Source organism: Toxorhynchites rutilus, chromosome 3 (assembly GCF_029784135.1).
Source record: "Toxorhynchites rutilus septentrionalis strain SRP chromosome 3, ASM2978413v1, whole genome shotgun sequence".
NCBI classification, from domain to species: domain Eukaryota; kingdom Metazoa; phylum Arthropoda; class Insecta; order Diptera; family Culicidae; genus Toxorhynchites; species Toxorhynchites rutilus.
The window spans coordinates 250,397,989-250,417,792 of NC_073746.1; the positions used below are offsets into that span (position 1 = coordinate 250,397,989).

At 41.2% G+C, this 19,804-nt stretch overlaps 2 protein-coding genes and 1 long non-coding RNA gene across 4 annotated transcripts in view; 1 reads left to right on the forward strand and 2 right to left on the reverse strand.

Annotated features, from left to right (window-relative positions):
- LOC129774783 (mitosis initiation protein fs(1)Ya) overlaps positions 1-452 on the reverse strand; it is a 55,406-nt gene extending 54,954 nt beyond the window's left edge. Inside the window, exons 1-2 of the mRNA XM_055778744.1 lie at positions 314-452; positions 31-252 (exon numbers count right to left, since the gene is read on the reverse strand). Coding sequence (XP_055634719.1) covers positions 31-252; positions 314-331 — 240 coding nt within the window. The 5' untranslated portion in view covers positions 332-452. The remainder of the gene's footprint in view (positions 1-30; positions 253-313) is intronic.
- On the reverse strand, positions 442-12,871 carry LOC129774786 (RNA-binding protein 48). Of its 2 annotated transcripts, none has more exons than XM_055778749.1 (3): positions 12,088-12,871; positions 11,882-12,032; positions 442-737 (listed from the first exon to the last, which is right to left on the reverse strand). In XM_055778749.1, the coding sequence occupies exons 1-3, from the start codon at positions 12,289-12,291 to the stop codon at positions 442-444; spliced, it is 651 nt and encodes a 216-aa protein (XP_055634724.1). In that variant the 5' UTR covers positions 12,292-12,871. The 2 variants fall into 2 exon arrangements, with proteins under 2 accessions (XP_055634724.1, XP_055634723.1); XM_055778748.1 differs by having other exon boundaries at positions 442-740; positions 12,088-12,860.
- Positions 2,890-4,658, forward strand: LOC129774788 (uncharacterized). Its single transcript, XR_008742770.1, has 3 exons — positions 2,890-3,800; positions 3,966-4,159; positions 4,247-4,658. It is a non-coding gene; the product is annotated as an uncharacterized LOC129774788 (long non-coding RNA).
- Positions 12,872-19,804: the final 6,933 nt, after the last annotated feature.

The following is a 19,804-nucleotide window of genomic DNA, read 5'->3' on the forward strand; positions in this document are numbered from 1 at the left end:
AGATGTTATTTTTTCCGATAAGCAACTCACCTTTGTGCATCGGTTACAACGTAAAGGTAAATGTTCCCGCAGAATGTGTTCAATCAACAAGTTGTTCGGGGTTACTTTGGTATCGATACGCAGCGGAAACGGTCGGTTGTTGCAGATATAGCAAATTTGCCGGATAGCGTGCATTTCCTGGTGGTAGTTTTCCTCGTGTTTCAAGCGACATTTTGCGCAGCAAAACACCTGGGAGCAGGTTTTACATTGAACCTACAAAATATGATTTGTTAAAAAATTACAAAAATATAGGAGAGAACATTAGCTGATTTACTTCGCTTGGAATTTTCATGACTTCCAACGATCTAACACGTCTCGTGTGTCGATTGTGGTTTACAAGAAACACAAAGTATTAGCAATCTATTGTTTCGTAACAGTGTTTCCAGTATGTACTTTACAATTTCACACAGCTCGAAAGCGCTTTGAGGGAGGCAAACTGCTCGAATTTGGTAGCACTGAATTCTTGTTCAATGTTGTTTGTTGCTCTTGCTGTCGGTTTCGTTGCACTCTATATTCTATCTCCCCTTTTCTTTGGTATAGTTTGTGTCGTAGTTCTTCAATTGTTTCCCGTTCCGGTGCGTAGGAAATGTGTAGTATTCCTCCGTAGAAATTTTTGGCATCCACAATTTTCTTCGCCCGCCGAGCTTTCTCTATTTTCTCGAACTTTACATGGAACACGTCAGTGAAGGGTTCTATTTCTACTGGAAGAGACAAGGGTTTGTTATAAATTAAAGTGCTGTTTCATGAGATCAATGAAGATGTTTTCGACGTAGGATTACGTCTTTCATTTTTATACTGAGGTGTAAGTTCAAAGTTTCGAAAACGAGGGTGTTACATTGGAGAAACAAGAATTTGAGTGTTAATACCGAACGAAATGTTATGATAACCACTTCATGTGAAAGATAAAATGTCTACGCGTTATACTTGTTTCAATAGCTCAAAAATTGCTTTGGAAGCAAACTATTGAAATCACAACAATCTGTATAAAAGCAGGTGTCAGCTCGGATATCGACTCAGAGACTAATGGTTCCTCTTCCGAAGTTCCGTAAAAACAGAATTGTTGCCGACAGTTACCGTTACCATGCTAATGAACTGTATAGATAAGGCTCTTGAGATGATGATTAACAGAAGAATCATCACTATGATGGAGCCTCGTGGTCTACTCAACGATCGCCAGTTTGCTGTTCGCCCCAATAATAGTAGAAGATTATTTCACCGACTTTGAGAATCTCCTTAATTCCTACATAGAAAGATGCATGCATGGTGACATCATGTCTCTAGATCTATCAAAAACATACGACCGTGCCTGGCATGTCCCAATTTTCAAATCTCTCGAGGAATGCGGAATCAAAGGTCACATAGGTCGTTACGTACAAAGCTTCCTAGATGACAGAAGCTTTAGAGTCATAATCAGCAACCACCGTTCCGGGATTAGGATCCTGGAGAACGGTATTCCTCATGGGTCAGTTATTTCTCCTATTTTGTTCTTGATCTGTATGCAATCCCTCTTCGTCAATATTCTACCCTATGTTCATGTTTTGGTTTTGGCAAACCGATAGCCAGGAGAAAATTTCAATCCGCCATCAACTCCGTTGCAGAATGGGCAAATGAAACAGACCTCACAATTTCCCCAAAAAAACCCAATTCCTACACATAAGCAACAATAGAAAAAAATCAGCAAGTTACCAAAACTCATAGCTAATCACAGCACTATAGTAGAAGGTACATCTCTTGAGATTCTTGGGGTTTATCTTTACCGAACGCTCAGCTTTAATCACCACTATAGACTTCGGTTAAACGGTTTATCGGAACGATTATATCTAGAATTCCTTGTGCTCATAGGACATCTATCATGCAAATCGTTAACTGCTGGTTTCTATCCAAAATGTTCTATGACGCTGGCCTTTTTAGCAGAGATAATCATGTTGATAAGAAGCTATGTCAGTTGTACAACACAATTTTCAGAACTGCCTCCGGAGTATTCATAACCAGTCCTACCTCTGCAGTGACAGTGGTCAGCTACTGTTCAAGCACTATTTGACGAGCTGTGTGGTACTAAAGTTGTGCTATGGCTTGCCTCAAAGGTCACGAAGATGTACCCCTGGTACTGAGAGCCAACCAACTACTACACTCCTTGACCAACTTCAACCTTCCTTCCATAGCTTCCTTACCTAGAACCAAAATTAGACCCATTTTCCCTCCCCTCTTAATATATCCTTCCGTATTGAACCAAAGTTAAAGTCGGAAATCCTCCGGTATGAAGGCTTCCATCATATCTTCACTAATGGTTCCGTTGCCAACGAAAAGGTTTCGTTCATCAAGAAAGCGCTGATGAACGGTGTCATCAAGAGCCTGTTAGTGCAAACGAAGGGCGCTGGTGCGTCGTGTTCGTTCAAACTTCCGCCTAAGGCCAAAAAGAAGTCCATCGAAGAGAAGAATGTTACTGCTAAGAAGGCGGCCAAGAAAGCGCCAGTATCGAAAAGGCTACTGTTTCTGGGGATTAGCGAAATAAATGAGCAGCGGCTACGAAAAAAAGTTTAGGATGAAGGCTGGACCTTGAAAACAGCCATCACACACACAATTCTCTCCGATTGGTGAACTTTGAGTCAGCATCGATTGCAGGCGGGCGTCGAGCGAGAAGACAGCTGCCAAGAAGAAGCCGAAAAAGGACATCGCTGCTGGAAAATAAATCTGCCGCTGCTACCGGGAAGAAGAAAACAGCAACCTCTGTCGAAAAATTCAATTCTTCTACAAGAAGAAAGATCCTGCTACTACCGGTACAGCGGTAGTGAAGCATAAGTCTACAACATCCTCAAAAAACCGCTGTACAGAAGCCGGAAAAGTCGAAGCCAAAGAAATCACCAGCGGCTTGGAAAAAAACTACCGTCGCGACACAACAAGATAGATTTGGTTTTGTTTTCAGCAGATCAAATCCAGTTCTTTTCAGAACTTAAAATTGCTTTGAAGTGTAAGAGTTTAAAAAATACTGCGTTAAAGTACATTCATTTTGTAATTTCTTCGATCAAGTGCGATCAACGTAAGATTACCTTTTTCGGGAACTTATTAGGGGTACAATGAATCTTCAGAAAGACAATTCATTCCCACTCGACGCTCACCGGAAAACATTGTTCACTTAACAATTTCTCAAACGGAAAGTGGGTTGTCACCGCAAGAATCACGATATTTTAGAGCGTGTTTCATTCCGCGTTCAGACCGCGCTCTATCATGAACAAATGTAAGAAGGATGAAAAGTAAACAATAGCAGGCCGCATAGATTGACTTAACGCACCATATGCAATGAATGCAATAAAGTTTAGGCCAAGACGGGTCTATGGTACTAGGTGAGGCCGTTTCGTCACTAAGTTGGTGAGGGGAGCGGTATATGAAAACAGCACGGAAGAAAGCAGAAGGGGAATTATTTGCTTGAAGCGTGAAAGAAACAGACTAATCACGAGCGAGCTTCGGCAATAGCGTATTGTGTTTTGTTTACAAACAAAACACAGTAGACTTCCAAGATGGCTGAAGAGTGGTTTTAGCAAGTTGGCCCACCTTAGGATATACTTCTAGGCGCCTTGGTTTAGGCATCACGGAGCTTATCTCCGTGTAAATGACGAATGACGGGAGAAACCTCAAATAGCTCGCTTAAGCAATGAAAGCAGGTCCAAGGAATCCCTCTCGAAGGGATTGGTGTAACAAAATGTAATTGCTGCTCTACGGTCTTGGTGTTTTAAGACTGCTGGACAGAAAGGAAATAAACTAGGGTAAGGATAAGAATATCTAGGCGGAGCTGATCGCTTATCGACCGGCGCATGTAGCTAGCAATAGAAATGTTGTTGCATCCGCGTGCGCCTAAACAAACATCCCTAGTTCACCCGTCTGGTTACAATTAGAACATAATTGTTTTTCCCTTTCCTTTCTGGCATTAGATAAGTAAATATAGGGAAAATCTTGCATAGAAAGAACAAACTCGGAATGAATAAAGCACTTATAATCCGACCACGGACGGAGGAGCGTCGTGGGTCACAAGAAAACCACGCTAACATCGTAACCTAATATCACAGCCTAGAAGTCGGCCCCGCCAGGAAAAAAGGACAGCCAGGAAAACTTACAGGAGCAGCCAGTGAGTATATGAATCCGAAAATTTCCTATTTAATCCTTCTTCCCTCCTATTTTTCTTTCCTATCTGCCTCTGCCCGGCCAAATCCAGAAGAGTGGTACCACCGGTAGATCAGTAGACGCATCCCTTCAGTTGTGCCTTCTACGTGATCCGGCCTACCGTGAGCGTCCAATAAAGACACCCCCCTTATCTTCACTAGAGACTAGGAGCCACATTTGGTGTCTTCAGAGTGAAATCTTCCTCGAATTACTAACTAGTCGAGCTAGTAGCCGTAATGAGTGTTGTGAGGAAGGACAGAGCGAGCGCAAAATTTATACAGACTGATTGGAAGCGACAGATATTTTGTCTATTGGAAATTACATACAAATTACAAAATAAAAGGTATGGTATATGGTAAAAAGAACATGGTATAAAAAAACAAAAACAATGATATACAAAATACAAAAAAAAAAAAGAGTTTTGAAATTAGTGACAAGCAATGTATAGGCCAAACAAGAGTAAGCGAAGAATAAATTTTGCAATTTTGCGTGATTATATCTTATGCTGAATATTGATCCTTCGCTTCATACAAGTTGTTCGACGATGTTGTGCACAAAGCGAACGACAATCTGTCTTCATTCTTTTTCTATATTAGAAAGGCTTTAAACATCTTCAATCCATTCGCATCTAGTTCTGAGAAGGGTCCTTGTGGAAGAACTCTACTCCAAACTCCTTCTGCATCTGTCTTGAGAAAGACAATTCATTCTCCCTCGACGCACGTCAGCAACGATTTTCACTCTACAATCATCAAACGTAAAGAGAAGTGGGAGAAGAGTGAGCCGTGTCTTGCATCACACGCATATTAATCATGATTGAAATGGAATTTCTTCTTCTTCTTCTTTTTGGCTTTAAGAGAGTTCGAACTTTTCAGTTCATTCGCCTCTAAAATGAAATTTGATGCAGGTACCCATATTCATAGAGTTCGTGATTCCAATAACTTGTTGTTGTTGTCTTGAATTATGGAGACTTTGAACTTTTTTAGTTCATTCGTCACTATCTATAGTTTGTTTTCAAAGCATATAACTCATAGATAAACTGACCAGACGTCCCGCGTTACGCAGGACAGTCCCGCATTTCAACAAAATGTCCCGCGTAAGATTCCGTCCCGCGAAACGTCCCGCATTTGCCAAAAGAAATGAATATGTCCCGCGATATCAATATATTTCAATATCACAATTTGATCATGTTGATTTTCTTAAATGGATAAACCTCAAAAAAACTTTTATTTGGCAGATTGTTCAAGAGCGCTTCAAATGTACCAAAGATTAATACGTTGAGCTGGTTTCATCGCACCGACATTGGGCTTTTTGTTTAGAGAGTGTCAACTGGTAGCGACAGCAACAAAATTGGAAAACGATTTATTTTTAAAAAAGTCCCCTATCAACCCGCAGGGACCAACGTGAGTCAGACGAAAAGTTCATCTTTGGTTCCGTTGCTCGTTCGGGGCTTAACGTTTTAAATAAGCCGGAAGAACTAGTGTATACTCGACAGGAAGAGGCAGAGTTCTTTGATGAAGTATCGTAAATGAAGCGCTGGGCGGTCTTACGGAAGTTGCCCGGAACCTGAACCATGGCCGATGAAAAGATGTATATCGACGTGTTATTTTACCTCTTCGTGGCTTTGGGGGTCGTCTGTCTCTCTATTTTGGCTTATCGCCCAAAAGTTTTCTATCGGGCGCAGCTTGGGAATGTTGAGAAGGTTGGTGGTCTTTGCGACAATGTTTATCTCCAGCCGATCCATCCTCCAGTGATCTTTCGGCATAATGGGCTGATCCCAGGTTCGGCATAAAGACCACATCACCTTCCCAACTACGGCAAGCACTTCGTACTATATATCTCCCCGTTCACCATATGACTCGAAAGAAGAGCGGCTTGGACATTCCCTTCACGTCTGTCAGAGAAGGACCTTCTTCAAGAACTTGATATGAATGATATATTCGACGTCATTGCTTACCTGGGGAACGTAAAGTACCCGGGCCCCTGCCATTCGTTAAATTCTAGCATCAAGTACGTCTCGTCTTTCATTATGAGTACGAAAAGAAGTTTTTCACTTCTTTCGTCGGAATGAAGTTTTTCACCAGCACCTCAAGCTACTGCTTCTGGGTGATTGCCTGGTTCTCAGATACGGCCGGTCTCGTCTGACGCTTCCGCATAAAAATGTCCATTTTGGCCAGATTCTTCTCCACCGTTTCGATCTCCCGGCTTAAGGAGCGGCAAAGAGATGATATTGTAAATACCAGATCGGCTGTATCTGGCGGACACAAAGTGTCTCAGGATGTCCAACTCCTTCGCTGTGGGGTGGGGCTTGCAGTATGGAAAAATAATCAAGTTGCTTGACAGTGCTGCTGCTGCGAATCAACAGCCTTGAATCATTTTTGTTGTCTTAACTTAACTAAGACTTAATAAACGTAAGATTTAAAGAAAATTTGTTCCTATAAATTATCTTTCATCGCCATTCGAAATTATTCCATTTTTTTTGAATGCATACGTTAACACTAAAATCGACGAAAAATGACTCAGAAAGAAACAATACTGATCAGTTTAGACTCGCTAAACTATGGTTTATGCATATACATAACGTTTTGTTTTTTGTTTGGGGACAGTCCCGCATTTCAACAAAATGTCCCGCGTAAGATTACGTCCCGCGTTTGGCAAAAGAAACGAAAATGTCCCGCGATATCAGTATATTTCAATATCACAATCTAATCATGTTGATTTTCTTAAATGGATGAACCTCAAAAAACAAACTTTTATTTGGCACTGTTCAAGAGCGCTTCTGATACATCCTAAGACTAATACGTTGAGCTGGGTTCATCGCACCGACAGTGGGCTTTTTGTTTAGAGAGTGTCAACTGAAAGCGACAGCAACAAAAATGGAAAATGATTTTTATAAAAGTCCCCTATTGATCCGCAGGGACCAACGCGAGTCAAACGAAAAGATCATCTTTGGTCCTCTAGCTCGGTCAGGGCTTAACGTTTTAAATCAGCCGGAGAAACTAGTCTATACTCGACAGAAAGAGGGAGGGTTGTTTGATGAAGTATCGTGAATGAAGCGCTGGGCGGTCTTACGGAAGTTGGTCGGAACCTCAACCATGGTCGGTGAAAAGATGTATGTCGGCGTGTTTTTTTACATTTTCGTGGCTTTGGTGGACGACTGTCTCTACATTTTGTCCGTTCACCCACAAGTTTTTAATGGTCGCAGCTGGGGAGTGTTGAGAAGGTTGGCGGTCTTCGCGACAATGTTTATCTCCAGCCGATCCATCCTCCAGTGATCTTTTGGCATAATGGGCTGATCCCAGATTTGGCATAAAGACCACATCACCTTCGCAACTTGCGGCAATCACTTCGTACTATATATCTCCCCGTTCACAATATGATTAGAAAGAAGAGCGGCTTGGACATTCGCTTCACATCTGTCAGAGAAGGACCTTCTTCGAGAAGTTGGTGTGGATGATATATTCGAAGTCATCGCTTACCTGGGGAACGTAAAGTACCCGATCCCCTGCCATTCGTTAAATTCTAGCATCAAGTACGTCTCGTCTTTCATTATAAGCACGGAAAGAAGTTTTTCACCAGTGAAAAAGAAGTTTTTCACTTCTTTGGCCGGAAAGAGGATTTTCACCAGCACCTCAAGCTACTCCTTCTGAGTGATTGCTTGCTGCTCAGATACGGCCGGTCTCATCTGACGCTTCCACATAAAAATGTCCAGTTTGACCAGATTCTCCTTCACCGTTTGGCCGGTTGCTTTGATGTCCCGGCTTAAGGAGCAGCAGGGATATCTTGTTGTAAATACCAGATCGGCTATATCTGGCGGACACAAAGTGCCTCAGGATGTCCAACTCCTTCGCTGTGGGGTGGAGCTTGCAGTATGAAAAAATCATCAAGTTGCTTGACAGTGCTGCTGCTGCGAATCAACAGCCTTGAATAAGTTTTGTTTTAGGCTTAATAAACGAAAGATTTAAGAAAAAATTCGAACATTCCATTCGGTAATATTCGTAATTTCTTTTTCAAAGAAAATTGTAGAATTCGAATCGTGCTTGCCAGGCGTAAATGCTCTGATTGAGCGAGTGATTTTCAGGCGCAAACAAAATCTAAACCACCGAAAAATCACAACTGAGTGCCGATACTTAGAAAAAACAGGAAGTGGGTTATATCTATGGTATAACCGCAAGGGTGACGTAGGACTATCGTTGATTTAGAGATCATTTGTATGTAGTTGAATCTGAATTCATTCTGAATGAATGAATATTTGGAGAACTTCGAAAACGAGAGCGTTACGTTGGAGGCACAAGGTTTTATGCATCCAATATTGGATACGGAAATATCCTACTGATGGGGAAGAATAATCTTCAGAAGCTATCCTGTTGATTGCGATTGATTGAAAAATCACAAAACCTAATGTATTTGGTCACAGTGTTACATGGATAGAAAACATTAAAATAAACTCTTTCATATGAATGTAATTTTAAATTCCCAGAGGAACTGGCAAATTATTTTCAGTAACGATTAGATATTTCCACATTTTCCTCGATACTGGAAGCCCACCAGTGGTTAATGCTAACTCGATAACCATCTGTTAATAGCACTTGATTGAAACATATTTGGTCACAGTGTTACATGGATAGAAAAAAAACATTCAAATAAATTCTTTCACATGAATGTATTTTTAAATTCCTAGAGGAACTGGCAGATTATTTTCCGGATCTTTCTCGATCCAAACGGAAAGAATTCCGTGCGTGTATGTGTGTGTGTGTAGCGGCTGCTTCGAGATTTTCCCGGGGAACCGTTTGTAGCATCACTCTCCTCCTGATGGATTCCCTTCTGGCCTAAGGTGCACAAACAGGCTCTTGGTGACACCGTTCATCCGCGCTTTCATGATAAATGAAGAGCTTCACCACAACAGCGACAACATGCTCCAATCGCTGTTCAATTAGAACTGAGTGGATTTCCGAGCGGCGCTCGCTTATATACCGATTGGTGATTTCAATAGCCTATTTTGAAAGCAAATTTAAGACTATTGAAACAAGTTTTTGGATCAGAAAGTAACAAGTATAGAACGCGTAGACATTTTATCTTTCGAATGAAGTGTTTATCATACCATTTCGTTCAGTTGTTTAGGAGCTATTAACACTCAAAATCTCGGTCTCCGGCGTAACGCTTTCGTTTTTGAAACTTTGATTTTACACCCCGGTATAGAAATGAAAGACGTAGTCCTACGTCAAAATAATACATATCAGCAGTGTTTGGATTTCGATCAAAATCGAATGATACACAATGTGTCATGCAAGTAAACTCTCACGAACATATAACCAAATATGAGAGGATCATTCAGATACTTGTATGAATGTAAGTAATCACTTGTGTAACATTTAGTGATTAAACTAAGAGAGGAACGAAGACTGTTGTTTGCATATTCGAGCTGTATCAAACATGGCACACTATTTTCGAAGCCTGCATATAAGTTTGAACCGCATATATCGTCCCATTTTACTATAGCGAAACCCACTGCACAGAAAAGTGCAAAGCAATAAATGATACAAGAAAAATTACGTCATCATTACGTCACCATTTGCGGAGAGCAGCGAATGGGAAAAGAGATAAAACGCGAGAGTTTTTGCCGGGGCTATGGCAACCCTATCCCAACCAATGCAAATTGAGCGTAGGCAGCATAAAGCAGGGCTCGCGCTAAGGGGGCTCACATATTGTTTACTGTTTGGAGTCATATATGTTAATATTTGATTACGTTGGATAGTTTCCTTTAACCAGCGATGTTTGATACCTATCCGGAAGCTTTCTTGGCGATTTGCAATTAAAATCACTGCTACAGGATCGCGTGGAGCACTTCATTTTTAATTTCAGGTTATGATTTCTATGCTCATGAGTGTCTATGCTGGCTACAGAAAGACGGCCATCTTAGCAATCCTTTGGTTTTTGCTTCTCACTGGAGCGGTGTTGCTAGTAAAACTATGCGTTCTATATGAATATACACATTTCAAGGATAGCGGCGTTAAAAATGGAAAATATAATCTGACTACCTTTCCCTTAGCCTCTATCGAGCTAAATAATCATATAGTTTGCACTCTCTGAGACTTAAAAATCAGGATCTGCTACATTAGCTGAATATGAATCTTTCGCTTTGCGTGGTCCGTACGATCCTGCTGTTTCATGATGCATGGAGAGGTCGATATGCATATGTTAGAGACAAAGAAGAAAATAAGCTTTCTGCACCGAAAGCGTATATGATAGCTTTGCTTGCATGCTGGTGTGCAATAAAGTGCGAGCCGATACAGAGTTGTCTCGTTCTCTTTTGTGTCGTGATTTGCAGCACATAACAACAATAGAATACCGCTGGGGGAAATGGTTCCTGAAAGATCATATTTGAACGAACGAAAGCGATTTTTTCAATGAGTGGATCATTTGGCAAACAGTGCATATCAGTTCAGACTCACTAAACTATGGTATATGTTCCCATAACGTATATACATAACGTTTTGTTATTTGTGTCCCGCGTTAGACCTCTGACCATCTGGTCACTTTATACTATGACAAAGGCAAAAATGCATCTCAAGCTGCCAATAAAATTTGTGCAGTTTATGGACCCGATACAGTTTCCATTTCCACCGCACAACGATGGTTTCAACGTTTTCGTTCTGGTGTAGAGGTCGTCGAAGATGCGCCACGCTCTGGAAGGCTTGTCGTCGAAAATTGCGACAAAATCGCTGAATTAGCCGAGAAAGACCGGCATAGTAGCAGCTGTAGCATCGGCCAAGAGCTGGGGATAAGTCATCAAACCGTTATTAACCATTTGAAGAAGCTTGGATTCACAAAGAAGCTCGATGTATGGGTACCACACACGTTGACGCAAAAAAACATCTTTGACCGTATCGACGCATGTGAATCGCTGCTGAATCGCAACAAACTCGACCCGTTTCTGAAGCGGATGGTGACTGGCGATGAAAAGTGGGTCACTTACGACAACGTGAAGCGCAAACGGTCGTGGTCGAAGCCCGCTGAAGCGGCTCAGACGGTGGCCAAGCTCTCATTAACGACCAGGATGGTTCTGCTGTATGTTTGGTGGGATTGTCAAGGAATAATCTATTATGAGCTGCTTCCCTATGGCCAAACGCTCAATTCGGACCTGTACTGCCAACAACTGGACCGCTTGAAGGTAGCACTCATAAATAAGAGGCCATCTTTGATAAACAGAGGCCGCATTGTCTTCCATCAGGACAACGCCAGGCCACACACTTCTTTGGTGACGCGCCAGAAGCTCCGGGAGCTCGGATGGGAGGTTCTTTTACATCCCCCGTATAGTCCGGACCTTGCACCAAGTGACTACCACCTGTTTTTGTCCATGGCGAACGAGCTAGGTAGTCAGAAGTTAGCCACAAAAGAGGCCTGTGAAAATTGGCTATCCGAGTTTTTTGCCAATAAGGAAGCGAGCTTCTATAACAGGGGTATTATAAAGTTGGCATCTTGGGAACAAGTCATCGAAGAAAACGGCGAATATTTGACTTAAAACAGATGATTGTAACTAATTTTATGAACAAATGAAAATTCAAAAAAAATACCGCAGGTCTTTTTGACAGCCTAATATATATAATGAAACATACGCGTGAAACCTGTAACTCCTGCATATATCACGATAGAAGCCTTTTTTGGTACAAGCATACGCGTAGTTACTTACTGTTTCCGGCAGCTCTGATACTTTCGGTGACGTTTTGTATCAATTCAACTGAACCATGACGACAGAGTTCGCTCTTGAGCTCACGTAGTAAGTTAATCTGTGGAACTCCGAACACTAACAAATGACAAGATTCACATGCTACCGAATAGGTCTGAAAGGTAAAATTGGATACATCACGTTAACACGAACTGTAAAGCACAACTTACCTTCACTGCGGTCAATTTTCGTGATTTACGATACGCGGGTCGATTGTGGCAGTAATTAAAGCGGACGTGATGGCTCAAATCTGAGTTACCTACCGGATCAATGCTCATTCTCAGCAAAAGCGTCTGCCAACCCAAATATTTGATATACGGCGCATAAGAATGCTGGTTCCGCAAGATATTTTTTTGTTTACATTTCGTTGACATATCCGACTTGTCAGAATACGGAATTCAAAATGCTGTGAGTTTGCTTCAAATTTGGCGCGAAAATAGATAGCATCCTCTCACGATTACATATGTACAGTGCTGAAGCCAAGGCCATATAATAAAGTGGAACGTTATGTCAGAACTGCTGTTCAGCCATTATTTGAGTTCGAATTGACAGCGACCAAACGAACGGCTAGAGTTTTCCGAGAAAGAGGATAACGAATGGCATGCAATGATGAGTGCATACCGCTATGTGTTTGCTGCGCATAAACGTTGGTTTTGTTTACGCTGTTGGCATCATTGTTGTTTCGGTGACTGCTGCAAGTTGTTGTCTGCATTGCTGTTTTACGGAACGTGAGGGTTGTTGCTGTTGCTGCTGGGATTGGCAATTCAGCGATTGTGGGAGCTTTGCTAGTGGGTATATGAAAGGGTCACTACCGGCGGGCTTGTGGCGTACTGCTCTAAGTTCCATTCGCTTTGGTGGAATTAGTCGTTGGCGACCCATTAGGATTGAGTGATAGCGATACGCTGTGGATATCCATGCATAGCGTTTCCCGGCGACTGCTGCTTTAGCTGGAGACTCACCTGATCGTGCGGGTTGTAAGACACAACAGCTAGTTCGATTGAAACCGGCCCAGCGTATGTATATGTTGGTGTGGACCGCTATGTAGCATAAAAATTAGACCTGCTTTGTTTATAAACAAAAATAGTCGCTGTAATTTTTTATCCCCTCTCGCATCTTCCATGCCTTATCATCATACTGTCGAAAACGAACCACCTGTCAATTCCAGCTCCTTGGCTGAAGCTAGGTAACCAGGAGTATGACTAAAACGTCAAATCCCTCATATTGCCAGTGTACTTAATATTGCTGCGGTTCACTGACATTTCGGTTCTGTCAATTACTGTTGTTTACAACTCGGTCCAGTTATATAGTCGAATAGTGGCTAACTTTAAACTACATGTTAAATGTGAACACCTCCATGTGAAACCGGAATATGAAAATCGCTCATGCAGTTAGGAATAAAGCAGCGTATTTTCCTTTATTTTTACTATCTCCGGGATTTCAACGATTTCAATCCTCGCAAATGATATGTTGGTAAACAAATGACGTCATATTGATTTTGATTTTGGGCAGCCTATATTCAATTGATGTCTAACCCCTGGTGGTAACATCCGTGTTTGTGAGGGAGATTATGGAGATTATTCTACAGTAGTCGTTCACTAGCAGGGCCTGCTTCCAGGGGACTGATTTTTAACAGGGCGCGCATTAACTCTTTAACCAAGGCGCCTAGAAGTATATCCTAAGGTGAGCCAACTTGCTAAAACCACTCTTCAGCTATACTGGAAGTCTACTGTCTTGTTTGTAAACAAAACACAAAATGCTTGTGGCCAAGCTCGCTCGTGATCAGTCTGTCTCTTTCACGCTTCAAGCAAATAATTCCCCTCTGCTTTCTTCCGTACTGTTTTCATACATCGCTCTCCAAACCAACTTAGTGACGAAACGGCCTCACCTTAGGATAAAGTGTGACCAGATGGTCAGAGATCTAACGCGGGACACAAAAAACAAAACGTTGTGTATATACTTTATGTGAACATAAACCATCAGTATTATTTCTTTCTGAGTATCGGCACTCGATTGTGATTTTTCGGTGGTTTAGGATTTGTTTACGCCCAAAAATCACTCGCTCAATCAGAGTTCGATTCAAATTCTACAATTGTCTTCAAATTACCAAATGGAATGCTCGAAAATTCTGATTCATTTTTTATCGATTTTAGTGTTAACGTTTGCTTTCGGATGGCGATGAAAGATAACTTATAGGAACAAATTTTCTTTAAACATTACGTTTATTAAGCCTACAACAAAAATGATTCAAGGCTGTTGATTCGCACTGTCAAGCAACATCCTGATGCACTTTGTGTCCGCCAAATATAGCCGATCTTGTATATCATCTCTTTGCCGCTCCTTGAGCCGGGAGATCGAAGCAACCGACCAAACGATGGAGAAGAATCTGGCCAAAATGGACAGCGTCAGACGAGACCGGCCGTATCTGAGCAGTAGGCAATCACCCAGAAGGAGCAGCTTGAGGTGCTGGTGAAAAACTTCTTTCCGGCGAAAAAAGTGAAAAACTTCTTTTCGTACTCATAATGAAAGACGGGACGTACTTCATGCTAGAATTCAACGAATGGCAAGAGACCGGGTACTTCACGTTCCCCAGGTAAGCGATGACGTCGAATATATCATTCACATCAAGTTCGATTTTTCTTCAGAGAAATTTCCTTCGACTTGCACTGTGGTCACGCGTATTCTAAAGCTTGCCCCTCGGAATACATTCAAGGCGTGTTATCTGGCTTAAGAAATCTCAACTAAGTGTTAATAATTGACGCTAGTTAATGCACACGTTTAGACGGCAAAAAATCAACAGGGAACGTTAACGCCATTCAAGAAGAAGAATCAAGTTATCGAAGAAGATCTTTCTCTGACAGACGTTAAGGGAATGTCCAAGCCGCTCTTCTTTCGAGTCATATGGTGAAAGGGGAGACATATAGTACGAACCCAGCAAACATTACATCGCATAACAAGCGTATATATAACATCATATGCCCTAAAATTTGGTTGGCATATAATGCGCCTAACTGGCATATGCATGCAAAAGTGGAGGTCATATACATACATGGCAAATGCTTACCGAATTTGTTTGGATGAATATGCTACTTTGACCGGCTATAATAGCGATTATGTTGGAATTGATTTGCGATCTAATATGAATATATTCATGAATAGTGAAAGCACCAAATACAACTTTTGTCACACTCATATACGATTTATTACAGACATAGAAAAAAAACAAGCAAAATATTTTCGTGAAATATTTATTATAGCCTCACGAATCGCCATTTTTATATATAAGTATTTATGTTTGTAGAAGTAATAATTGTTTGATTGACTTGTGTTGGGAGTGGAATATGAATGTTTAAAATGGCACAGATTGATGAAAACTGCTCCGATGCGGGTTCGAACTCCGGTCGTCTGGATTATCATCCACCAGCTATCTCGCGCGGCTATCTGAAATTTAATTCAACAGCAGTTAAAACTTTCGAGTGCATCAGCATTTCATTGACATTTCAATATGATGTAATATGTTCTTTATTAGGATCTAATATGATTTACTGTTTCATGATTTTCTTCAGCATGCAACACGATTTACTACAGTACCGAATCGATTAAAATTATACGCTTATACGACACACAAACTGCATCAGCGTAATATACGCATATGATGCGGATTGAATATATTTTACGACAATGTACATCATAAAATTGATGTTTATTATACTGAATTGCGACTTAATTTGATAATGGTATATAAAATCGAGTTTTTACATTTTATACGATTTCAAATATACACGATACATACTTTGATTGATATTATATGCGATTATGATTTATTCGGATTTCTTGTAAGACTTGGCACGTGAAAAATTATATGATTTAATGTTTGCTGGGAAGTGCTTGCCGGTGTTGAGAAGGTAATGTGGTCTTTATGCCGAACCTGAGATCAGCCCATTATGCCAAAAGATCGCTGGAGGATGGATCGGCTGGAGATAAACATTGTCGCGAAGACCACCAACCTTCCCAACATTCCCCAGCTGCGCCCGATAGAAAACTTTTGGGTAAATGGTCACGTCAAATGTCAAACGAATGACTCATTTAAAGTTATTCACGGTGTCGCCACCTACCACAGTTTTAAATTGCAATGTCCTCTTTGAATCAGCATGCCTAACACCAGTTCTATAAATCAATGAAAATCATTTAATTATACAGGGTTTTCCAACTTTAAATTCCGAAAGTAAATTGAAATAAAACACACTTAGAATTCTAATTTCGATGAAACTTTTATTTCAAATTAAAGTTTGGTTTATGCCATTATGTGTGAAATACAACATCATTCAAATGTCCACCTAGGGCTTCCTCGCACACCTTGATCCGGAACAGGTAATTTTGGATGACTTTTCGGCACATATGGGGTGATATCTCGGTCATAACTTCACTAATGTTGTCTTTCAAATGTTCAAGAGTTTGCGGAGAGTTGGCATAGACACGGTCTTTCGCATAACCCCACAAAAAAAAAGTTTAGCGGGTTCAAATCGCATGATCTGGACGGCCAATTGGCATCACCAAAACGCGAAATTATGCGTCCCTCAAATTTCGTTCGCAATATGGCCATGTTCGGTCGTGTTGTGTGGCACGTGGCGCCGTCCTACTAAAACCACATGTCATCCGTATCCATATCTTCAATTTGTGGCAAAAAAATCGGTTAACATGCGGCCATAGCGCTAACCATTCACAGTTACCGTCTCGCCGTCCTCATTTTCAAAGAAATACGGCCCGATGACTCCACCAGACCATAATGCGCACCAAAAAGTGACTTTTGGCGGATGCAATGGCCTCTCAACAATCACGTGTGGATTTTCTGAGCCCCATATACGGAAATTTTGGGTTCACATAGCCACCGAGCTCGAAATGTGCCTCATCGCTGAAGAAAATTCAGCATTTTGCTGCTGTTGTTCGTTCACCCAATCGACGTATGCCCGACGCATTCCATGGTCACCACGCTCTAATTTTTGTATCAGTTGGACTTTATATGGATGTAGGTGCAAGTCCAAATGCAAAATTCGCCACAATGATGTGTTTGACAAGCCCAATTGCTGAGCACACCGTGGAATCGAATCATTCGGGTCATCCTCCACACTGGCAGCAACAGCAGCAATATTTTCGGCCGAACGCACATTACGATGATGCACAGGTTTCACAATATCCGCTACGGATCCAGTTTGTTCGAATTTACGCACTACATTAGCGATTGTGTGCTCTGTAGGCCGTCCATGACGACCAAAATCCGTCCGTAATGCTCGAAAAACATTTGCCGGTTTTTGATCATTTTTATAGTATAATTTAACAAAATTAACGCGTTGTGCGATGCTAAAACGATCCTTATTGTAAAATGGCAGACATTCAACTAACGATATGACGCTTTGGTTGACAGCTATGTCAAGCGGTTGTCACCGCAGGGCTGTATACTTTCGGAAGCCCGAAATGGAAAACCCTGTATTATCTAAATGCTTAAACCCCGTAGTCCAGATCCTTATTCAACAATAATAATATATCGATTATTTTTTTCAGCTAATCGCGAATGATTTTAACTCCGAAATTCGTTGTCGTTGTCAAATCTCGCTACTCATGAATCAACTTAAAATGATAGTAAGCGTTTGAAAGATCAAGGTCACAAAAATATTTTGCTCCATGTAATCACACCCTCATTTCTTAGAGAAAGACTAGTCGGAAATACCTACTCTTGATTGTCATGTAGGATATTGACGACTAGGCGAAAATTGTCCCACCACTTAGCGACATGCCGCTGGTCCATTCCGTTGCAACTTTCTTGTCATGCTCTGCCGAGATGTCAGTTAATTCCATCAAGTATTCCTCGATGTTCTTAACAAAAAAATCCATAGCACCTTAGGTCATTGGAAACAGGACTATACGCCGCACGCACAATTCCTTGAAATTAACCCATAGATATGTATGGAAGCTCGGATCGCTCAACTGAGTTTCTTCAGGATTCCGATAAATTTGACGGTTGTGAATGCACGAGCCAGAAAGCTCGGTAGAAGTCTCCTCCAATCCAAAAGCTTTTTCTTGCATTTCCCAATTTTCCCGTTCCGGATCTACTGCAGTATGAATGCATTCCACACTGCTTTCATTAGGGGTGACAGCACGAACATACTTTCCCGGTTAATTAGTGGATTTTGGCTCATATGGAAAGTCGCTTCCCTATGCTGGAGCTCGAACATATTTTTCTGGGCTTGAACTTATAAATAATGCAGCAAAGATTTATTCGATTAAACATCTGTCTGAAATACAAATGAATAAACACATATGTGTTAGTATTACATCCACGTTTACATCCAAAACGTTGTTCTCAATAGCTTCCATCTTGTCTACATGTTCATCTTGACATTTTCATATTTTGAAAACTCATATTTTCACTCGCCCCGAGCTTCCACAACAAAACGAAACGATTATACTTGTGACTACACTCTTGTTCGTCCCGAGCTATCAAACACTTGATGAAACTCGTCCCGAGTTATCAATCAATTTTATCTGTACTCGTCCCGAGCTATTGAACAAATTCATAAATGCTCGTCCCGAGCTACAATTCCATTTCATCAATGCTCGTCCCGAGCTACAAATCAAATTCATGATTGCTCGTCCCGAGCTACAAATCAATTTCATCAAGGCTCGTCCCGAACTTTTAAATAAATTCGTCAATGCTCGTCCCGTGCTATCATACAGTGCTATTAGTACTCGTCTTGAGCTAATACACTGTTGAGTCAGTTAGACTTCTTATTGCATTACGAAACATGACCGATACTCGTCTCGAGCTATAGCACTTTCACTGCACACCATCTGCTTTTTGCTTTTGTCAGTTCATTAAATTATCACCATTGTTCTCCCTGAGCTACTCACACGTTAAATTCACAAACTCAAACACAATGCCGTGGTAGCGTTCGGCCACCATTTTGTTTTTCTTTTCAGAAGAAAGAAATCCTTTCACGCTTTTCAATTATCTTGTTTTTTTTTTTTTGAACGGGCACACATTGGGTGTTTCCCAATAGCGATAATATCAGTTCCATTTATTTGCTGCTAATTAACAAGCAGCAAACCTGTTACGGTCGCCAATATGTGAACCAGCCATTTACTAGCAACGACCTGCAACAACACGTCCACACGACTCACCTTGTAAACGAAGACTGGCCGAATCGAGGCTTCATCCGATAATTGTAATCCCGAACCCGAACGATGTATAGCAACGGAGTGAACTCGCTAGAAGCCGAGCAATATGCCAGCGGTTGAGTGCTGAGTGGATAGAGTGCCGTCACTCAAACATTAGACTGATTCATGTTGCGTAATTATTCAATAGGCTAACTCATACCACACAGGATCAATAGAGGACTTTCATAAAAATCATTTTCCAATTTTGTTGTTGTCGCTTCCAGTTGACACTCTCTAAACAAAAAGCCTAATGTCGGTGCGATGAAACCAGCTCAACGTATTAATCTTTGGATGCATTAGAAACGCTCTTGAACAGTCTGCCAAATACAAGTTTTTTTTTAGATTCATCCATTTAAGAAAACCAACATGATCAAATTGTGATATTGAAATAAATTGATATCGTGGGACATTTTCGTTTCTTTTGCCAAATGCGGGACGAAATCTTACGCGGGACATTTTGTTGAAATGCGGGACTGTCCCGCGTAACGCGGGACTTCTGGTTAGTTTACCTTAGGATATACTTCTAGGCGCCTTGGCATTAACTAGGCTGCAACAAATTTATGTATCAGTTATACGCGTCATATTCAATTTGAAACTTTGCTTTAGGGGGTATTCTAGTGTAGAGACACGCATTTCGAACGTTTTTTCGAGCTCCGTAAAAATAAAACAAAGAATATT

Bases quoted from the DNA above. Each gene is read 5' to 3' on its own strand.
- LOC129774786 (XM_055778748.1), bottom strand. From the start codon at position 12,291: ATGTCAACGAAATGTAAACAAAAAAATATCTTGCGGAACCAGCATTCT. The intron at 12,033-12,087 runs GTAAGTTGTGCT...TTTACCTTTCAG, and splicing joins GAAAATTGACCGCAGTGAAG to ACCTATTCGGTAGCATGTGA. The intron at 741-11,881 runs GTAAGTAACTAC...TGTCTCTTCCAG, and splicing joins TATCAGAGCTGCCGGAAACA to TAGAAATAGAACCCTTCACT.